The sequence below is a fragment of the Watersipora subatra genome, chromosome 11 (assembly GCF_963576615.1).
Source record: "Watersipora subatra chromosome 11, tzWatSuba1.1, whole genome shotgun sequence".
Taxonomy (NCBI): Eukaryota; Metazoa; Bryozoa; class Gymnolaemata; order Cheilostomatida; family Watersiporidae; genus Watersipora; species Watersipora subatra.
Genome location: NC_088718.1, coordinates 9099153 through 9120121, shown reverse-complemented (window position 1 = coordinate 9120121; position 20969 = coordinate 9099153). Strand labels below are relative to the sequence as shown.

The 20969-nt window shown below is 35.0% G+C and overlaps 1 protein-coding gene across 1 annotated transcript in view; it reads left to right on the top strand.

Moving 5' to 3' along the window:
* Positions 1 to 10743: 10743 nt before the first annotated feature.
* LOC137407792 (condensin complex subunit 1-like) overlaps positions 10744 to 20969 on the top strand; it is a 58098-nt gene continuing 47872 nt past the window's right edge. The window contains exons 1-5 of the mRNA XM_068094174.1: positions 10744 to 10863; positions 11481 to 11556; positions 13774 to 13832; positions 15379 to 15551; positions 18514 to 18662. Of these exons, the coding sequence (XP_067950275.1) occupies positions 10746 to 10863; positions 11481 to 11556; positions 13774 to 13832; positions 15379 to 15551; positions 18514 to 18662 (575 nt within the window). The 5' untranslated portion in view covers positions 10744 to 10745. The remainder of the gene's footprint in view (positions 10864 to 11480; positions 11557 to 13773; positions 13833 to 15378; positions 15552 to 18513; positions 18663 to 20969) is intronic.

Here is a 20969-nt window from a genome sequence, read left to right as displayed (position 1 = left end):
ATCACTCATTGAATAGCAATGATCCACCAATGTCTAGCCATAAATTGTAGATTGTGTCTATAAACTAAGCTACAAAATATAATGATTGGTGTAATAATGGGTTCTTTTATCTTAGGTTATTGATGTCACAACATTATGCTGTAATAGAACTATCTCTTAATCTTAAATGAATAAAAGATTGCGCGTGCTGACCCGTTCTGACCCGATCTTGGCCCTCAGTGCTGACCCTGAGTCTGGCCCGACCCTGCATTTCTTGGTCTCGTTCCAGCTCTAATCGAAAGAATGCTAAAGCGCTACTCATGCTGTTATAAGTATTTGCTAAGGTTGAGTATTGTGATCCTAACTGCTAGACCAAAATGATCAGACTTAAAGAGACATCACAACAAGGAACATCGTACAAGGAACAATATGATGTGCATTTCAATGCCAAAAAAATATTCCTGTAAAAACTAACAGTAAGAACAGGGCCCATTAGTGATGTTGCTAGGAGTAGACTTGTTAAAATCTATTCAGCATAAGACAAGGTTGAAACTTGATGCAGCCAAAACCAGCCAATTTAGCAAGTTCAGATAATTTGATTTGCTGCCTAAGCTAGATGATTTATATATCAAGGAGAAAGCAACAAGCCTGACAATAAAGTCATTTAGACTTTTTCTATTCACAATGTAATGCCACCAATTTAATTCATACCATATGACAAATATTAAAACCAGAAAAATTTACTGAATTTAAAGGAGCCTGAGCTGTTAACATCTCGACAAGCCATTTTCAAATGCATAACGCAACAACTCACAGCTCAAATCATACATTCATCTAGGGCCTTATTGTTGCAAAAGGAAATGAGCATGGAAAAAATATTTATAGCTGACCGACTGCCTATATTACCGTACATTCCAGGAAATAAGCCGATTCTAGAACACACAATTTTTATGACCAAACTAGAAGGATGCCTGGCGTTGCATGGGTAATAAAAAGCCTTAGTACAGAAAATTTACTGTAAATCAACATATTTACATCGATGTGAAATAGCCATGAAGGATTGGCAAGTATTCTATGTGTCAAATTTATTCCATAGTATAGCCAGTTAAACAGTGTAGTGTATTGGATAAATAAATGTCTGCAGAGTTGAGTTCAAATCCAGTTTACAGCGGATATCTCATTCAAGATTACAACTTTATCCCTATAGCTGGACAGACAGAAGTACAGATAAACAAACATTGAAATTAGATAGACTAAGTAGATAGACTAAGGGGTCTGGCTTATACAAGTGTAAAGCAATGGAAACGATTTTATGCAAACTCAATTTCAACAATTACAACTCGAACCTTTATTAATTCAATCTGATGCCATAAACAGGCCCTAAATGTGTTGCACTTTTCTGTCTTCTTCGTACCACCGTGGTTAATAAGTTAAGCATGTTCCGAGTCAGAGAGTTACCACTATCACAACAGCTAACGCCATTACCATTAAGTACTGTTAAAATAAATACTCACTCTCAATACTAATATTACCCAAATAAATGATCATCAACAATCCATTGATCTACATTTTGTGTAACTTACATAGCTGTAACGCATCTGATCATCACGAAGAAGAAATCGCTATAAAAATGTGCTTTTGCAAAGCAAAAATAGGGTCAGCATGAGATGCAAACACGTTTTCATGGGCTCAACACAAACCGATAATTGTTTCCTTCGGATTAAGCTGAGACATGATAGGTTAGTTATACAACTGCTCACCAATAAGAAACGTTTTATACTATGCCTGCAAAATTGCTTCATTTCCACAAATGTTTCCTTAGATAGGTCAGAGCCATATAGTTTCACAGAGTCCCGCAACCCACGGAAGCGTTTATAGGAGCTCACTTGATTCCAAACAAACAGGCCATGCCTACTATTTTTATATAAGTTATAATGGAGAAGCCGCAACATCAATTTACAAAAACTACTCCCACTGGCAGTCGCTTAAAAACTGAATGTTGTATCATAAACTACGTGAAAGAGAACAAAATTTCCTATAAAATGCTACTAATAACGTTTTTGTAAAAACGTAAAGTAATAGCAAAGAAGCGGTATTGGGAGTGAATATTCCATTAGAGATCAGTATGTCGATCAGGTTTGTTTGGAATCAGAAATTTTTGTTTCCGGTTTTGGTTGCGAGACTTTGTAAAGCTATATGACTCTGACAGTGCAGAGCTGTATAACTTCACAGTATCGCGGCTAACGGAAGCGTATATCAGAACACGCACGGTTCCAAACAAACAAGACACGCCCACTATTGTTTTATATAAGTTATAATCGAGAGGCCGCAACACAAATCAACAAAAATTACTCCCATTGGCAGTCGCTCTGAAATTGATTGTTGTATTATACACCATTTGAAAAAGGACAAAATTTCTTACAAGAAACTACAAATGATTTTTTTGTAATGAAGTAAAGTGAATGCAAAATAGTGAAATGTTGAGAGCGAGGTAAGAATATTCCATCATAGATCAGTATGTCAATCGGGTTTGTTTGGAATCAAGCATTTTTGTCGCGGGACTCTGTGAAACTATACGGCTCTGAGATAGGTATGTACAGCGTTTACGATTTATAGGCTCCGCTTAGATGCAAATTCTGATAAATTTGTGGATTTCAGGGCTGCTTTTTTAGGGTCCGCTTCCATGTGAGATAGGCATATAAGCGGGGACATATGGTATACTAGTTATCTGGCGACACTATTCTCTATGAAACAGTGTCTTGAAAACATTCATTAAAAAGCAAAAATATCTGAACAGCAACTTGGAGTCATCCAACCATTAATCATACCTACTGGAGGTTATCTACGCTTTAATAATTTAACCTGCAGAGAAATCACAACTAGTCACACCTTATAGGTCACTTGAAGCGAACTAGAGAAAAACATTCTTTCCATTTGCATAAACAACCACGTCCTACTACAATGGTATAACATTAGTTTATGAAACCATTTCAATATCAAACAGCAAAGAAACGTGGTTTAACTGAGATGATAATGTGAAATTGTAATAGCTTACCCAAAAAGCTTTTATAACTAGAGAGCCATCAATCATTGAAAAAAATATTTGTTTCTTTAAACACCACAACTTTCTTTAAACTGATAAAAGTTTTAATCAATTTGTCAAATACTTGCCCCAAAATATAGGCAAAAAACCAGGCAATTAAAACCAAACTCATTAAAGCATGCATGACTGCTTTTCATAGATATAGTTGAAAGTCAACAGTGAAATTCATAAACAGCTATTTATATCGAAGGAAATTTTTCTAGCTCTACAACTTGAGAATCCGATAATACTTCTTTATGATTACTGTTTAACCCTTTGGCTGGGGAAACGACCAAAATGTCGTTTATCGGTTCCGTGGGGAAACCACGTTTATAAAACTGTCGCCTAATAACCATAAACAAAGGATATAAATGCTAGTAAATCTTAAATATCATCGACAGGATGTTACTCGATGAATTACCATATGAAACGAGTATCTGAGCGGCGATGCTTTGTGATAAAAGGTAAATAGATCGCGACTCCTTTGAAAAAAAAATGGAAATTGGAAAAACAAGTTGGTCAACATACGGCTCGACATTCGAAACGAAAAAAAAAATAATTTATTTGATTCCGCGATCATTAGTGATCGTTTGTCTAATCAGTATGATAATAATTCAGATGATGGTAGTGATGTAAACTCTGAAGACATGGAATATACAGAGAAAAGTGATCGTTATGATAGCTCGAACAATGACGATGCTACTTGCGTTAGCTACGCTGTGACATTGAACTCTGCCAAAAGGAATGCCTCTTAAAGGTTGACTTGCAATAAAATTTACATTACAGTTATTTGATATCAAAAGACAAAAGCCAAATAAATCTGTCTATTTAAGTATAATCCGATCAGATGAGTTAGTTTTAGGAATTTGCGGTGACCTTTCAAAGGCTTGGTAACATATTGAAATCGGTTTACATGCGTTTTGTATCATTATTATATTTACACGGCTTTACAGAAAAATAGTTAAATTTGTTGATAAGATTTCGTTACAAGGGTTTGGTGACGGTCGTTAACGGATAATTTTTCAGGAGTTGTGTGCACATGTGCATTTATCATAAATCTCTCAAACCAATCGTTTCGCTCGTGTTTGGTCGCGGGACAATTGTATATATAGTCGTAACGTTTTTGAAGTTGTACATATGTAAATGAATGTTTATGTACAAAAGATTTTGTTCATATAAATAAATTTCAGTTTGAGCCATGTATGTTCATAGAACACCAATTTTATTGAATTTTCGAAAATAAATTACACGAATTTCGGTTGTTTTAACGAGGCTTTTACCCAGCCAAGGGGCTAAGATCCATCATTACATCATCTCACACAGCATAACTTCTAGATTTTCTAGTGATAGATATTAAAAATGCATGAATACAAACAAAAAATTTTGACATGAAAACACACCTGCAAGCCATAATTACAAAACTGCTTTTATTGATGTATTTAAGGGACTAAATATGTTCATAACTTAAATGAGTGAGTCTAGGGGAACTCTACTTGACGCCTGACCAGATGGGCATCAGTCAGTGAACTAAAGAAAATTAGCAATAATGACATGCGTGCCTATTAATCTAGCGGCTGCTCAAATGATTGAGCAACAGATATTGGCCTGACTGCCCTATATGGCGATGAATAAGCTGCTTTATACAGTATACAAGTACACTCATACCCTAGGAAACTTTTATTTCGCTAGTATTTAGTTTCGTGAGTAGCACACAGAGTAAAATTTCGCTGCAACTTAATTTCGCGGCTCTGATGAGTGCGAAAATATAGTGATATGAAAATAAAAGCAGCAGAACAAACAGATTAGATTCCTCAGATCCAGTTCGCTAGTAAAAGAGTTCAATTTGGGACCAGTTTGTATTTGTAAACCGCAGGTAAAAATGTGTGGGCGACATCGATAATTCAATTTGATCGCTTGCTGCCATTTGCTTATTGGACTATCAATGATGTCAAAGTCTCTCTATATGACAATTTTATTGTGGATATCACTGAACTAAGCTTTTCAATTTCGCGTTTTCGCTCGTTCGTTATGATAGTTTAGTTTCGCTCATAAAACTTTCGCAAGAGGATGACTCCGCGAAAACACGAAGGTTAGATGACGCGAATACATGTGTCCTAGGGTATATAGGTATAGGAGACCATTTAAATTGAAACTTTTGGGGTTGACTTACATGTATACATGTGAGTAATGATTATGGACAATGCTGCCAAGGCGAATAGAATGTAAAAAAAAACTGTTATCATGCATACAATTGAGACGTCGCGGTATGACACCTCAACGCGGTATGACGCCTCAACAAAAACTTACAATAAAGGTGTTTCACCATATATATGTTTAAGTTACTTTATTGAATTACCAATATCAAATATCAGTAAAAATATGTATGACAGCACTTCCAATCATTACATGTCAGCCTCCATTATTGTGCTGTACTGCCACCTGTCAGTTTTGAATTTAAAAAGCAATCTTATGTAATATATTTGGTAAACCATTAATTGAAATTTTATAACTATAAATTTCGAATAAAGTAATGCACATGCAGTTGAACAGAGAACATTACGCAGTTCTCTACTACGTCATAGCTTCGCTTGTCACATATCCGATTGCTTTTTGTTTGTTTACCAGCCACGGAGTAGCAGAAACATGAATGAAACAAGGCAATGCTTAAGTCGCCAACCAAATATATGTATTGAGTATAAATAGCTTTAAATTTTGAAAGGTGTTTGTTAACCCGGAATAGCAGAATTTGATTCGAACCGCATGTAATCACTCCTTAATATTCTAAAATAACGAGGAGACTTATACATAAGTAATACTTGTAACAATGTAAATTGCTGTCTTAAAACACCTACTGACTTATACACAAGGCTGACATCTACGTGAGTATATTGGGCAGGTGTCTTTGCTGTGTCAAAACTTTAAACAGCTTTGAAGATATATATATATTAAATTTCTAGTAAAACAAGTGGTTGAATATGCAATTTGATGCACTTAACTCATATGATATGCAATAACATTGAACAAGATGCACTTAAATTGCACAACTTCAATATTTTTTGTTAAATTGAAAAATCTTTATGCATACAGGCTTGCTTTTCTATGTTGTAGAATCAAGTTTTTGCCAGTTGAAGGTTTGCATGACTATTTTTAATATCAGAAGAAAATATTTTGCTGCTAAGACATTAACAGTTAATCCATGCTGTTTTAAATTTCTGATAATAACAAACTTAATGTTCATTATATGAAATAATAACTGGCATAACCTGAGTGAATAACCTGTACATGCATGCCTTTCAGGCCAGGCCATTTACACTTATAAAACTGAATCTTAAAAGTGACAGTTTACAAATGAACAAATTATTTTGTTATTCATATTTAAAAGAGCTTAGCTCGCAACCCAATGGCTTATGTCCTTTCAAGTAAGCTCATGGCAGACATTGCTAAAGCAGGCTGATTAGATATTAGTCTAGAAGCTATCTTGACTCACTTTCATTTTGTTCCTATGTCAGATATTGGGCTAAGATATCAGGTGGAAAATTTTATAAGCTTGTTGTAAGAAGAAAAGCTAAAAATATTCTTTACTAGCTGTGCTATCCCGGCGTTTTCCGGGTAATAAAAAAAGTCTTTGGTCAGAACATTGATTTGTATTTAACATATAACAACATTTGCCATTCTAACTTTCAAACTATATATCCTGAGAAGTGTTTTGTGTAATTGAAGTAAACTAAGAGAGATAATAAAAACAACTGTAAAGGTTTTCAAACTTTGTCAAAGAACTTTTAAACTTCATATCAAGAGGAAAATTTTTTGTGCAGGTCAAACATTTTTTTATAAAAACAAAACGACTACAAAAAGGTTTAGATGTAAATGTGAAATAATTAGCAAGTAATAGCTAAATTAAGACAGTTTTGCTACAATTACGATAAAAGGTGATTCGGTAATGATACAATTAATACGAACTGAGAAACTAAATAAAAATTATGAATATGTTGAATTAATAATAACAATTCTTGCATAGAAGTGTACGTGTATAAAAAGGTTACTGTTCCACCAGAAGCTATCCATCAAAACTTTGAATACGGCGATACTGGTACCTCTCGATACCGATACAATTGTAAAAACGAGATATGGTAGTGTCTTTGACTGACCAAATGGAGAGATAATAGTGAGGCTCTTCCCACGGAAACAATACAATTGTCCACGTGAGAAATGGCCATGACCCCAAATATAGTAATTGAACCTTACAAAAAAGATTTCTTAACAGGGGCATCGTAACGCGTGGCAACATTGGTAAAATAATCAGCATGCGCTATTCACGCATGTCAATAACACACATATTCACATAGTTTGAGAAATATATATATATATATATATATATATAGAACACAATACACAAGTACAACTGCTTTGACAAATATAGTGGCAAAGAAGGCTATCAAGTAACTAGAAGTTAAGGTTAATAAAATGCTTCACCGTTGCTTGTTTTCAGTTCATTTCTCAGTAGTAATAAGGTTTGCTACATCACAGCTAAATGTGATCAAATGGCGTGTCAAACTAGCTTTTGACACGCCAATTTTTAGTGAAATGTGCAACAAATACAAACAGCATTGTACAAAGTTTGTACCAAGATTCTACAGTATACGTTTTAGTATGACAGCATTTTAAATAGCATGTCACAATACAAAAAAGAATTAAAACCAAGTCCGTGCCAACACCAGCATCAATCTCGACGAGAAAGGGAACAAAACGTGATCGAATTTTAATAGGCGTTTGAGTATTCTATTTTAAGACAAATATTTGGGACGTCACTTGGGTTCAATGTAGACACACTAGTGTATGATCAACGATAAGTAAGTACAAGAGCTTGTTTGCCTCTGTAGTTAGCTGTTTGATTGGGCTACTTCATTAGTCTGAGGAACATTGTTTTGGCATAACAGCTGCCCACATACGAAGGTATACGGTGCTTATGCATTGTTTGCAAATAGCGCACAACAACATCTCCTCTAACCAACATTGCAACTAATATCAATTTAAACTGTCCAAAAATGCATGGTTTTTGCCAAGGATATAACAACAATGCGTTGAATGGAATCAAAAAATGCTACACGAACTGCGCTGTGGTTGAAGATGAACTACGTCAACAGCAAAAGTAGCGCTCAATATGTCGACAGCATAATGTCAGTAAACGATCCAACTAAATAAAAACTAGCAAACGATTGACACCAAACCTGTTTCAAAAATCTTCATATGTATATTAATTTTAAATAAAATTGAATTAACATGCACTAACTATTTCATCATGGCGGGAGATGGACTGCAGCCATAAGAACCCAACAAATTTTTAACCTGTTTTTTCTTAAATGTTTTTATTTTAAATAAATTTTTATATTTTTAATTGTAATTAATGTTTGATCATTAAAAAAAAAACATTCAGCGCGCCAAAACTTTAATCGAATCTGCGCCAACTCTTTTACTTGAACGATCATCATGGCAAGCGACGAATAGCCTTGCTACTTACCTAGATATCTCCGCCCTTCTAGCAGTTACAATTTTAGCGGTAAAACTAGTTTCGTTTTTGGATTTTTCTTGTTGATATTTTATTCAAGTGCATTATCTTTGTTCTATTTTAACAGTCTACTGGACAATAAATATGGCTTTTTCGATTTTTGTTAATTGGATTTTGCTTCTTTAAATCTTAGACCGTTGTTGCACCAGATTGAGCTAAGCCTTTAATTGTGCGCATTGCCATACCTTATTTTAAAATCGAGTACAAGGTTTTGAGGTGTCGATCGTGTATGATAATGCTCCTATGCCATGCAAGGCCGCGAATAACAGATTTTGTGACTCAATTTATTGCTGCACTCTTATTTGTGCTAGAAAAACTTGAAATCACGATATGTAGACCTATGAATTATGGCCGATGCAAACGTCGACTCTTCTGAAAGATTGTATGTAATCGTCGCTTAACGAATGTATGTTGACTTTCTGTCTCAATGCATAATTTTTAATAGCGTTGGCAGCGTTTGATTGGACGTCGAACAAACCAATAATCGACAAAACCACCAACTAGGTATCTCTAAAGTGACCTATAAAAAGTAAAGACGTGATGACGAACTTCCATCGTCAGTTCGTACTGACTTCACTTTAGTGGGACAAACGTGTATCTGCGCATGGTTGCAGTAACTGTTAGTCACACTCAAACAGTGCTTCAGAGCGCTGAAAATTTTCCTAGGACGTACAAAGATACGGGACTTTTTAAAACAGTAAATCTCATATGTAATGTATTAGTTATAGTGCATGCCAAAATGCTTAGAAATGTAGTTAATTGTAATCAAATGCTGTTAAGTTAGATTGCGAATAGTATCTATTGTTCTGCGATAAAATACTAAAATACAAAAAAAAGTTGGGTGTGTTAATTTTAAGCCCACATAGTTTAGATTAAAGTAACTGTTATTTTGTCGTGGCCTTATATAACATTTGTTCATTGCTACCATCCTGAAACATGAAAAATATTATTTATAATATTCATCGTGTTTCAAGATACCAGCAAGCAATAGACTCAATTGCTTAGGACAATAATCTCAACAAGTGTGTAGTGATAAAAATGCACCCACAACTATTTTATTGAAAAATTTGTTATTATTAGGAACATTTGTTTATCCCAACCAAAACATTAAAAATATTTAGGCCAAAAGAACGCAATTCACTAACAATTTGATAAGTTGTTTATTATGAAGTATTTATATTCATTAATAATCTCTATTTGAAAATTAGTATGAACATGCTTTTAATGGTTACTTTTCTTTATAATATGTTGATGTATGATACCAGGCTGATGCCAGAATGTCACAGGGTCTTTAAACATATTTAAAAGAGTGTCCGGCATGCAACTGGTGTATGGTATAGTTTACTATCTAGATTTTGTGGTGACAGACTTTACTTTCATAAACGTATAGTAAAAATGTAATATTTGTCTTTGCTGTAAATGTTTATCATTCATTTCTTACTATTGTGTCTGGTACTTTTAAAACTATAGAGTACGAAATTTGTCCCAAATGGCAGCTGTATGGATAAACCTAAAGTAATGGCTGCGCAGACCAATTCTTTGAATTGATTTGTTTGGTAAATGCTTTTTAGACACAAGGGGACTGCTTTCTTGCTTTTCTGCTTAGCTGTTGGGGCTAGTTTTAGCGTTTTTTTGCACTGAGTGAACCTTTTGAGTTTTTGGAAAAGTTACTTCTGATTCAAAGCCTAACATTGCTATAATTTTATGTGCAATTATCAGTAAGCCCTACTATGCCAGGAATTTATTTTATTTTCAATAAGCAGAATCAGATAGTCTGCCAGTGGGTGTTTAAGAGACTGGACCTCAGGAACCAGTCAGGGCTTTGAAACCAAATATTTAACAACCCAGCGGAAGTTATGGCGCATATGTTTGTGGAGTTAATTAAATTAGTTATTAAATTGTTTAACACAATTAAATTATATTGATTATATTACGTAATATAAATTAAAATAGAGAAACGTCATCATGGGTCACTTTGACCATGTGTGAAACCATGTTTTACATTTTATTTATGGGGTAATGCTTTAAGCTTCGGAGCAAGTATTTCACTAAAACGTTCTCTTCATAACTCGTTTCACGGCTTTAAAATGTTTTAGGCATTATAATTAAAGCTCAGTCATGGACTTTGAGTTCTCCATTCCTATAAAGCTCGCTGACTTACAGTCGAGGCAGGCTCTCAATGACTACGTCGTGGCTGAAGTTTTCCCATCTCGTCTCCTTCCTAACAAGCTCGCTGGTAAGCTCATCTATTTGCCAATCTTGTTGGCAGTCTAAAAAATTTTTATTGAATGAGGTTTTGTTTCGGGATTATACTACAAATTGTACATTTACTATTGTACTGCGTATAAGTTGGCCATTATCTATTCTCCTGTCATTATGAGAAAAGCTGACATAAAATTCATGGTGCCAAACTGGCGGCTAGCCATATTCAACTGATCATGGCTATCACTAGATGAACAAGTAGATTACCACATAAGCAATGTTCACCTTTATATTTTAACTTTTAATTCAGTTCTCTTTTTGCTCAGTTGACTTACACACCAGCTAAGTTTGGTCTGGTGTGAACATGAATGATTAAGCTAATACCATAAGTTGTTATGGAAATATTAAAGGCTTTAATTTTAAAATTTGCTGCTGTTGTTAATTTATAAACCTTTATTATACGAAATTTAAATGTATGTCAAAACTGACTTTTAAGAAACAGTCTACATCAAATTTGTTTCCTGCATTATTGTGTATGTACCAACATAGCACTGGCCATCTGCACTCTTAACCATCGTCTCATCATGCGGAGCAACTGGGCTGCAACCCTTCCGCTAAATCTATGTGGTTACTTGTAATTTTATCTTTCAGATTTGAAGACCGCATTAAGAAATTTTCAGAGGAACACAGTTATTACTCATTTTGACTCGCTCTATAGCATTCTATGGTATGCGTTACCTCTATGCTTCTATCATGCTAGTGTTCAGGCTTATATATCGACTTGTTCAGGTTTTGATTGGTTAAAAGAATTTGCTTGAAGAGCCAACAGTGAAATCATTGGCAATGCACTGTTTGTATATACATTTAGCTATGGTTACACATATGTGATACTTTCTGTCATGCACTAAGGCATTGGACTTACTCATGTTGTTAGCAAAGTTGTGTCAAGTGGCAGTCTCATATGGAACCAATCTTTTGATTTAAAAAGTTTTGATAGAATGAAGGAGGTTAAAAAAACGAAAAACTTGTAACTAAGCAGTTTGGATTTTCAATTCTTCTTAGTCATGCATAATGGAAGCTTGTGGTTAATTGAATAGTTTTGTGCTAGCGGATAAAAATTGTCACTTTTTTGTTATCGTCTAGCGGTAATAAGCCTGGCAAAGCGGGTATTTTTTTAATTTTCAATCAAATAGTCAGCATGTGAATGTCTAAGAGGCTGATTCTCTGGAACCAGATGGATTTTTGATACAGAATATTTTATGACCCTTTGGAAGGTCATAAAAACGAGCATATGCGTTTGATTTTGAGATGAAATCCACTAAAAAGTTTGTGAATGCATATCATTTATGCGGACTAACAAACACACGGTATCAATTTAGGGTTTATTAATATTGATGTAGTCACATTGTTTTTTGTTAAAATCAGAATCATGCGGCAAGAAAACAAATTCAGCAACAACGTTATATTTTAAAGACTGCATTGCAAATTAGCAAGCTTGATTCGACTACTAATTACTAGTGAGTGCAATTTTGCGCTTTATTTTTTACTCCCGATGTTTACCAATTAAGCATGTCCATCAATTTCTCTACAAATTAAAATTGCTTTGGTAGAAATAGTGCATGACTCAGGAGTTGTCCTCTCACAAACTCGTTTTTCCATCCAGTGACTGACTACGATTGGCCATTTGTTGTACTGTTTCTCTAAAAGGTTATGTTTCAAGAGTATAAGGTCTTATTAACAGTAAAGTGTTATATTGATAACAAATGCACGAGAAGTTTCAACCATTCCATGAAAAAGCCTGGTGAAACACTCACCAACTTTAAAGTTGTAAATAATGACTCATTAGCAGGGGTATCTGTTTAAGTGAAATATAAATATGTGAAGCTTTACAGACTACTTGATGGTATTTGTGCAACCTGGATAAGAGACATTGGCATGAGAGAACAACTCCTATAATCTGAGTTACTTAGATGAATGTCATTTTCCATGTGTTCAGTGCAGCGTTTTAAAAACTGAACTCATTTGGTTATAGCTCTCAGTTGGGCAGTCTTAGTTATAAGTCTGGTTAAGAAAAACGCAACTCTGCTTTGACAAATTTTCAATTACTAAACTGTCACTTCAGATAGAGTCTCTACTTTATTAACATAGATAATTCTTACTTGATCCTGAACTTTTCATTGTAACTTTTTAATATTGACCAACAACAACAATATTTAATGACAGCAACAGTCTCCGGTATTTTCATAAAACTCAAGAGTCAGAATTAACCATGTAACAAACCTTGACAATTTCATATCTCTCCATTGCTTTTCTTGCCTTCTCAACAGCTGCCAAAATATTCCAATAAGTATCATACTGCAAGTTAATTCAATTACTAGCAATTATTATCACAAGGCTGTCTTATCTACAAGAAAGAGCAGACAAGTCCAAAAACTCAACATTACACAAATTTGAAATGTAAAATGAATGCAGATTATGTTAGCCATCAATGGCTACAAGCTCAACGATAGCTACCATTGTAACACTGACCTGAAATAATAGGTTAGTCTACGAACAAGTCTTGAATTATCATGTATATTTGTCTCAGCTACTTTTCTGCCGAGCAAAATAAATATTTCTTTGTTTAATTCGCTACTAAAATGATTTCGCTAGCTGTCTGAAAGCTCTAGTTCAAGACATGAAGATTTGCTTAAAAAAGTTTGTTTATCATATTAATGTTTAAAAAAACATTTATATCGAGATTGTGATGTGTTTTCTTTTTATCCCCTTTTCTAAGGTCATATCAGCAAAACTATCATAAAATCTGTTATCGGAAGAGTTGTCTCCCTATGTTAATAGCTTCTATAATGCGCTTGTCTAGAGCCTATCCCCTTTATGGGTGGCACAGGTGAACCACCCGTAATGCTTGTGCAGATCAGTTTGCTTTCATATCTGTATGTTACAGTGACAAGACATGCAGAACAAATGGACTCCATGAAGCTGCTTGGGTCTGTGTGATAAAATGTAAGACTGACACGGAACTCACCTGGCCATCCATTATTTTAAATTTTGCTTATACATGCCATACTACATTTGAAATCGCCAAGGGAAAATCGTAGGTTTTCCCTTGGCGATTGGACAAGAAAATGCTGAAAAAACAGGACAAGAAAATGTTGTTTACAATTGTAAAATTGAATTTGAACGAAGATTCTTAGATTGCGTGATCGATTATCGTTTACTATTGGTAATATAACAGTTCTATGCTAGGGCTATCGATGCGATATGGATTGGAATTTTGAAACAGAAAATAATGAAATCTTTTCTTTTCCTACTTTTGCATATCCATTATCATTTCCCGAAAAAGATTTTCTTATTCCTTTTTACTCTAATCTTTACAGCTCGTCTTATTTCACATTTTATTGCCATGAGAAATGGCAAATCATATCTTCCCCGTGACTTTCTAACAATACATATTAAAACTAATTGTGGCTCTGTGTTTAGGTGTATATGCTTCAGTTATTTCTGCGTGTCCTTAGATGATAAAAAGTTTTGGTTTGTTACGGCTCCTTTCAATCATCATGAGCTTTTTGATGTCTATGTTTACAATGTGTTAAAACCTATTAATAATAGTCATCCTCATTATTGACTTTACCCTTTTGGTTGCCACAAGTTAACAAAATCGTCCTGTCATTTAGTTTGCTTTCTGTTTAACACTTTGAAGCCTAACCTCAAATAAACAAACTATTTCCTTAACCCTAAACCATTTTAACAACCTTCAATCAACTGTAAAAGCATTTAGGATGGCAAAATTCTTTTTCATTGAATATTATTTAAAAGCTCATAGCTTGTAGAAAACATTAAAAACAGAAATCAAGGATAGATACGGACTTTGTGTGATAGATATTAATTTATATATGGTAGTAGTTTTTAGTTAGTTGATCTTGTTGTTGTTCTAAGTTGTTCTTTTAAAGATAACTGAAGATACATACCGACTGCGATACACTGAGTCTGATAGGGTGTTTCTCACGAAAAGAGAAACGACTAGGTTTATAGTCCAACTTTTGTTGCTGAAAAGAAGATTTATTTGCTTGTGAGCCTTTATTACGAAGAATTTACTCAGTGTGTCAGTAAACGCTGATGTCCTCTCAGCAGTCTTTTCTTTTTCAGTCAGATAGAAATGCTCTAAGTACTTTGTCAATTTCTGGAGAATTAGTCGTCCAATCGACTTAAAACTGCGGAATTATTACTCTAAATGTCTCAAGCACGTAGTGGTCAGAGTTGGAATCCCACCTAAACAGGAAGTAGGAAAAAGGAAGCGAAACAATGCAGCCAAATTTTTTTGGGAAAACAACTCCCAAGTTGTTCTCTGAATATCTTAGCCTAGGCTAATATGTTTCATATTAAAGTTTGCAATGACTCGCTGCTAATATGTTTTCAATGGCTTTCGTTGTCGATGATATAAACTATCTTTAAATCATTTGAGAGGTTTTCTATGTTTGATGTCACTCGATGTTATTAACAACTGACGTATGATTATCTAAGCCATGATTTATATATACCTTTTTTCCAGGCATGGAAAGCATGCATTTCCTATTGCGTAATGCTCTCGAAGGAAACGATATGAGAGATGCTCAGCTCCGAAATAGTCTCACCATGTGCCTCTACCTCGGCGCTGAGTTTGTCGAGCTCATGGAGACTGAGGCTAATAAACCAACTACTGATCAGATCGTCGCTGGCAAGAAAGTATGTATTTTTCTCAGGTGTCGGCCATATTGAGTGGATAAAAGCGCCCCCATGTAGGCTACTATGTATGCTCTGTACTTTCAAGGGTTGTTCTAAGGCTAAGTGATGACACCGGCTAGCTGAATATTGCAATAATACAGTTTTAGAAATTGCTCTGTGTTTATTTGCACAATCCTGTTTTTGTTGCTTTCTCTTTTTTTTGATAAAAGTGCATAATCTACCTTATTAGTTTCAAAAAAATGCACAGTCGCTCCCGAACGAGTTACGATCCGAACAGTCATACATTAAGAGAAATTGGTGTAAAGTTGTTAAAAATTCGTTTAATTTTATAACCTTAGGTCGAAGGAGTGCGTATCGTCCTCTGATAAACATGATGAGCCCGTTGGTCACCTGTGATAGTCGAAAAGTGTTGCAGAGATTGTTCACGCCATTTGGCAGGAAATATGGGTCACATGATTAGATTACGACTAGTTGATTAGACCGAGCTGAAACGAAATTATAGAGAGCGAGCATCTATATTTGATAAGGGTTTTCTGGTAGAACCCGAAGTGTTTGTCATAAACTAGTGCTATGAGACGTTTTAAATTGAGCCTTTTATTGGCCTTTAATTTCACGTGATAACATCAGGTGTCAAAACAATAACCACAATTCTTCAGTACATCATCAAAATAAAGAGATTCTAAACTATGGCGTTTTCGTGATGGTTGCAATTAACTGTTCGTTTTTGAGCTTTTAGATGCTTGCACTGTACTTTTCGGACTATAAACTGCACCCCTATATAAGCCGCATCTGTTTTATTTTCTAAAAAATGATAATAAAACAATACATAAGCCGCACCTTTGTATAGGCCGCAGAACTCAAGACGGTGCTTTTTAAGGCGGCAGCAACTTTGCTGTTTAAAACGACGCTTTTTAACCCAGTGTCTAACGGAACAGTACCGTTAGGCATTGTTTCGTATTTTCTTTCACCGCTAGAGGCGCGCTAACCGGAGATTCTGGTTAATATGCCCTAGCAATGAAAGAAAAAACCACACCCTTAAATAAGCCGCACCCTTAAATAAGCCGCATGGCACAAATTGTCAGAAAAAAGTAGCGGCTAATAGTCCGAAAAGTACTCAAAAGTATTCAATATTTTTGTCGTACATACATGTACATACATGAATTTGGTTACTGAATCTTATGGAATTTTGTTACTAAGCGCTAAGTAACTTTGTGTGAAATGTTAATAGTGCGGTTTTACGCATTTTTGGCTTTTATCATATGTGACCCAGGCAGTCAGAATGTACAATCGTGCTAAAACAACATTTTTCAGTTATTTACAGATTCAAAATCACCAATATCTGAGGGTTTTAATGCAATTTAAATCTTTTAAATCGGATTATATATGCCCAGGTTATGCACGATTTAGTAGAGAAGGTCTCACGATGAACTAAATCTGTTGTTTTGAGTTTAGGCAGGATAAGGTTGCCGATTCATGAATCGTAAATCATGGTATTTGGTTACAAATCAAAATGCCATAGCAACAGACCACTTAATCTCAACCTATATTGATGAAACCTGGCATTCTACACATTAATACCCTGAGAAAGATGATGGTCACATTTTTATTTAAATTTGATTGACGGTTGACCTTCCAAAGGTCAGGGTAAGGTCAGCAATATATGTGGCTAAAAGCTCACCTTCCAGGAGATTTACATTAAAAGGGTATGCTTCAAACTGGGCACTTCTCATCAAGCTATATTGCTATGACTGCATATAATGACAATCCAACGACTTATCAAAATGTTGGAAGTGTCTTCAAAATTGTCCACCTATACAGAAGGTCAAGGTAAGGTCAACGAAAGGTGACCACAGAGGGCATCAAGATGCGGAAACATCAACCCAACTCATCAAGTGACCATTCAATCTAGAGCTATTTTTTATGTAGTTTAACACTAACACATTGTAACACAGAGTACACTGCTGAGATTTATTGTAGCCCATTCAACGGGTTTGCTTGTTATATTAGTGGCAGTTTGTTCCAACACAACCATATCAAATGTGTCCTTCGGTAATCCTTGATACACAGTTCTAACGAGGCTTATTTGTTTAGATGACATAAAACTAGTGCAAAATTCTTTAAATTTGCATCCACTTATTAGTTTGATATCAACAGCTATAATGGGAAAGTTATCAGCAGTGATAGGCTTATCGTTATTCTCTGTAATTTAATTAATTAGGATGATCGCTGTTACTCTCCTTATCGTTAGCAGCGACGTATTGCGTAAGCAGCTGTATTTCTTAGGTTTCCCTATTATCACAATCCTCATCATCGCTTTCACTATAATTTGACGCAGCCTACTTAGATTCTAAGTAGAAATACTTAGAATTACATCTAAATTATTAGCGTCAACTAGCCGTAATTTGTGCGACGGTTTATTTTGTTTTAGCCGGAGGCGTTGAAACAGAAAATGGCCATATACACGCGCACATCCGCAATTAGAGTCTATACTTAAGATCTTGGGTTATGACAAATTCCATAGCAACCACCGATATGGGTAGATTTAAATGGCAATTCTGGCGTTATGATTGGTCAGACACAAAAATAAACAAGACCACGTGGAAGAGCAGGGTTGAATGCACTATAAACCACTGTTTACTAAAATACTGACGCTGAGTCATATAATAGCATATAGCACGCGTTGCGCTCTATTGTGAACAATCCAATTACCGCACGATTGTACATTCTGACTGCCGGGGTCACATATAGTTGGAACTTCTTGTCATCAAAATAGACAATTGAAAATTGAAAATCTTTCCTTACAGCTGATGGGAATCTTGTAATATATGTGTACTTCTATAGTAACTACCTTTTATTTGTTTGTAAGAACAACCCTATTTGATGTAGGACCTTGACTGTTGCCCGATTAGCTGATGTCTTGGGCTGTGATGAACTTGTTTATTAAATTGCAATTTCATTTTAGAAAGGAAGAAGCAAATCAAAGGCTCAAGACAGCCTATCAATGGACTGGGAGCGAGAGAGGTCAAGGGCAGTCAAATGTATGACGAAACTCATGAATCTACCGATACAGAGGCTCTGGGATCCTCCAATGGTTGAGCAAGCATTAGTCAAGTACGTAACCTGATAATAGCAAGTGCACAAGTGTAGGGCCCAATTGCTTTAGCTGAGTCGATGTTAAGGAGTTGTCTGCTCTTACAAATCAAATCAGTTTTTAACATTTCACTAGTTTTTTAATGTTTGCAAAAATACTTTAACAAGAATGTAACTTTTCAATTGCTTCAACTCTCTTACTCTAAAATAATCTTGTCATAAGTATTGTGGCATTTAGTTTATTTCAAATGAGTATTGGGCAACTCAAAGGTAGCTTTTAGGATTTCTAGGTGGAGCTCAACTAAATAGTCAAAGTTGATCAACTTTTGTGCTTTTGGCATTGTTTTCGAATAAATGCAGATAACACACTTACTGAGTATGTAACTGGGATGGCCTGATAAATTTACGCAGCCTTTATGCAATGGGTTAAAGCATCAAAGTTGACGACATTGATAATTGATGGAGAGCTTTCTAGGCTCATCTAAAGATAACCTTACACAAAATCATAGTAGAATTTATCAGAGAGTATCGGTATTTTTCTATCATTTGTGATTGTTTTTGATGTTTGAGGAGATCTGACTGCCAGGATGTCTTAAGATTAAAAGCGATAAAACCTGATCGTCGTTAAAATGCTCAAAACAAATGAAAGTCTGTGTTGTTTATAGTTGCATAGAGCCTGACAGAATATCCTGCTAATAGCCTGCTAATATCAACTAACGCAAAGATAACAACTAGTGATGTTATTTTGCGCGTGTTGTTCTTCTGAGCATTTTAATTACGATAGAATTTTGTCGATTTTAGTGTTTAACTTTAATTACATCACATCCTGGCAGTCAGTTCACCTCAAAACATCAATTGCAAATGACAGGAAAATACCGACAATTTCTGATGAAATCTACTAAAATTTTCTCCGAGTTCTTCCTTAACTCTCTTATGCTCACCATATATAAATATTGTAAGTGGAGATCACTACCGATAAAATTTAGATCACTACCGGAAATGGCTATCCTTCAAGTATCCATCGTTTTTTCTTTTGACATCATCAAGTCGTTTGCACATGCGCTCGTCCACGAAAAGCTGCCATATTTGTAGAAAACGATGGTTATTCTTTCATTTACTAGTACTTTTTGGTGTTGTTTTGATACTATAATAAAAAAATTGCAAACAAAAGCATCGATTTTAAAAATTCATTGCAAAACCTTCGTGCTTTTAACGATAAAATTGTCTAAAAAGATGGCGGCCAACGATAAAATGACGTCACAAAAAAACAAAGGATATGATATTGCGACCATTAGCTCATGAGATTTGGTGCATGAGCAATTGTAACACGTTAACGTGTAGCCAATGTTTCTTGTGCGATTTGAACCACCGACTAATGAGCATGGGTTGGTGTACTGAGCAGGGAACCACGACTCCCGAATTTTTGTGAACTAAAATAGCTAGTTATAAAAAGCGCTACTTGAATTTAGGGTAGTGTTGGTTTAGAAAGATGTTTTTTTTCATGATAGAGTTTAGTAACATGAGGGACAAGAATGTCTTTATGTCACCATGTTGATAAAATGAACAATGTCAAACTGTTGTCAGAATACAAGGAAATTTATGTATGAAAGACTAAATAGCTTGGCGCTCAGGCTATAGTTGATTTTGGCGCTCAGGCTGTGATCGATGGTTTTAAACTCAGCCACGAAAAATTTTAGTCATTCTAAACACCATCTAGTTCACCCTTTGAACCCTGGCGGTCTTCGTCAATGTGTCAGGACCCCTGGGCATTTTGTCAAAATGCAGGACCTTTTGAACCGTTTATTAAATATATCTAAATATGCTTATAATCAAATGATATTTGGTAAAACACTGGAAGAAAAGTCTAACAACACCCAGCAAATGTCAGCAATTATGAAAGAATTGTTTCGGCTAAAACCATAACCATTCGCATGGTTTTAACAAATTTTGAAAATGTTTGCCGTAGCATCATATCCATCGACCACACGCTCATCATTTTTTGTCTCAAAATAAACAGCAAAATTTTATTATCACATAATTCTGCATCACAATCATATATCACATATCAACAAATGAGTCTATCAAATCTTTTCGCAATGTTGTTCCAGCAGAATTGTTAGAATAGCAAAGGAAGTTAATTAAGATATTTGAAAATGGTAAAAAAGGGAAGTAAAATTTCCAGTCTAACCCCTATGCAAGAATTAATTGCATTGGATTGTGATGTTGCTTAGAAATAGCATTTTGTAAACAGCCATGTGTTTGCGGGTATACTGGCTGTCAAGGTTCAATGGGTTGATATACTCAACTCTTAGGAGATTTCTTTTCTAA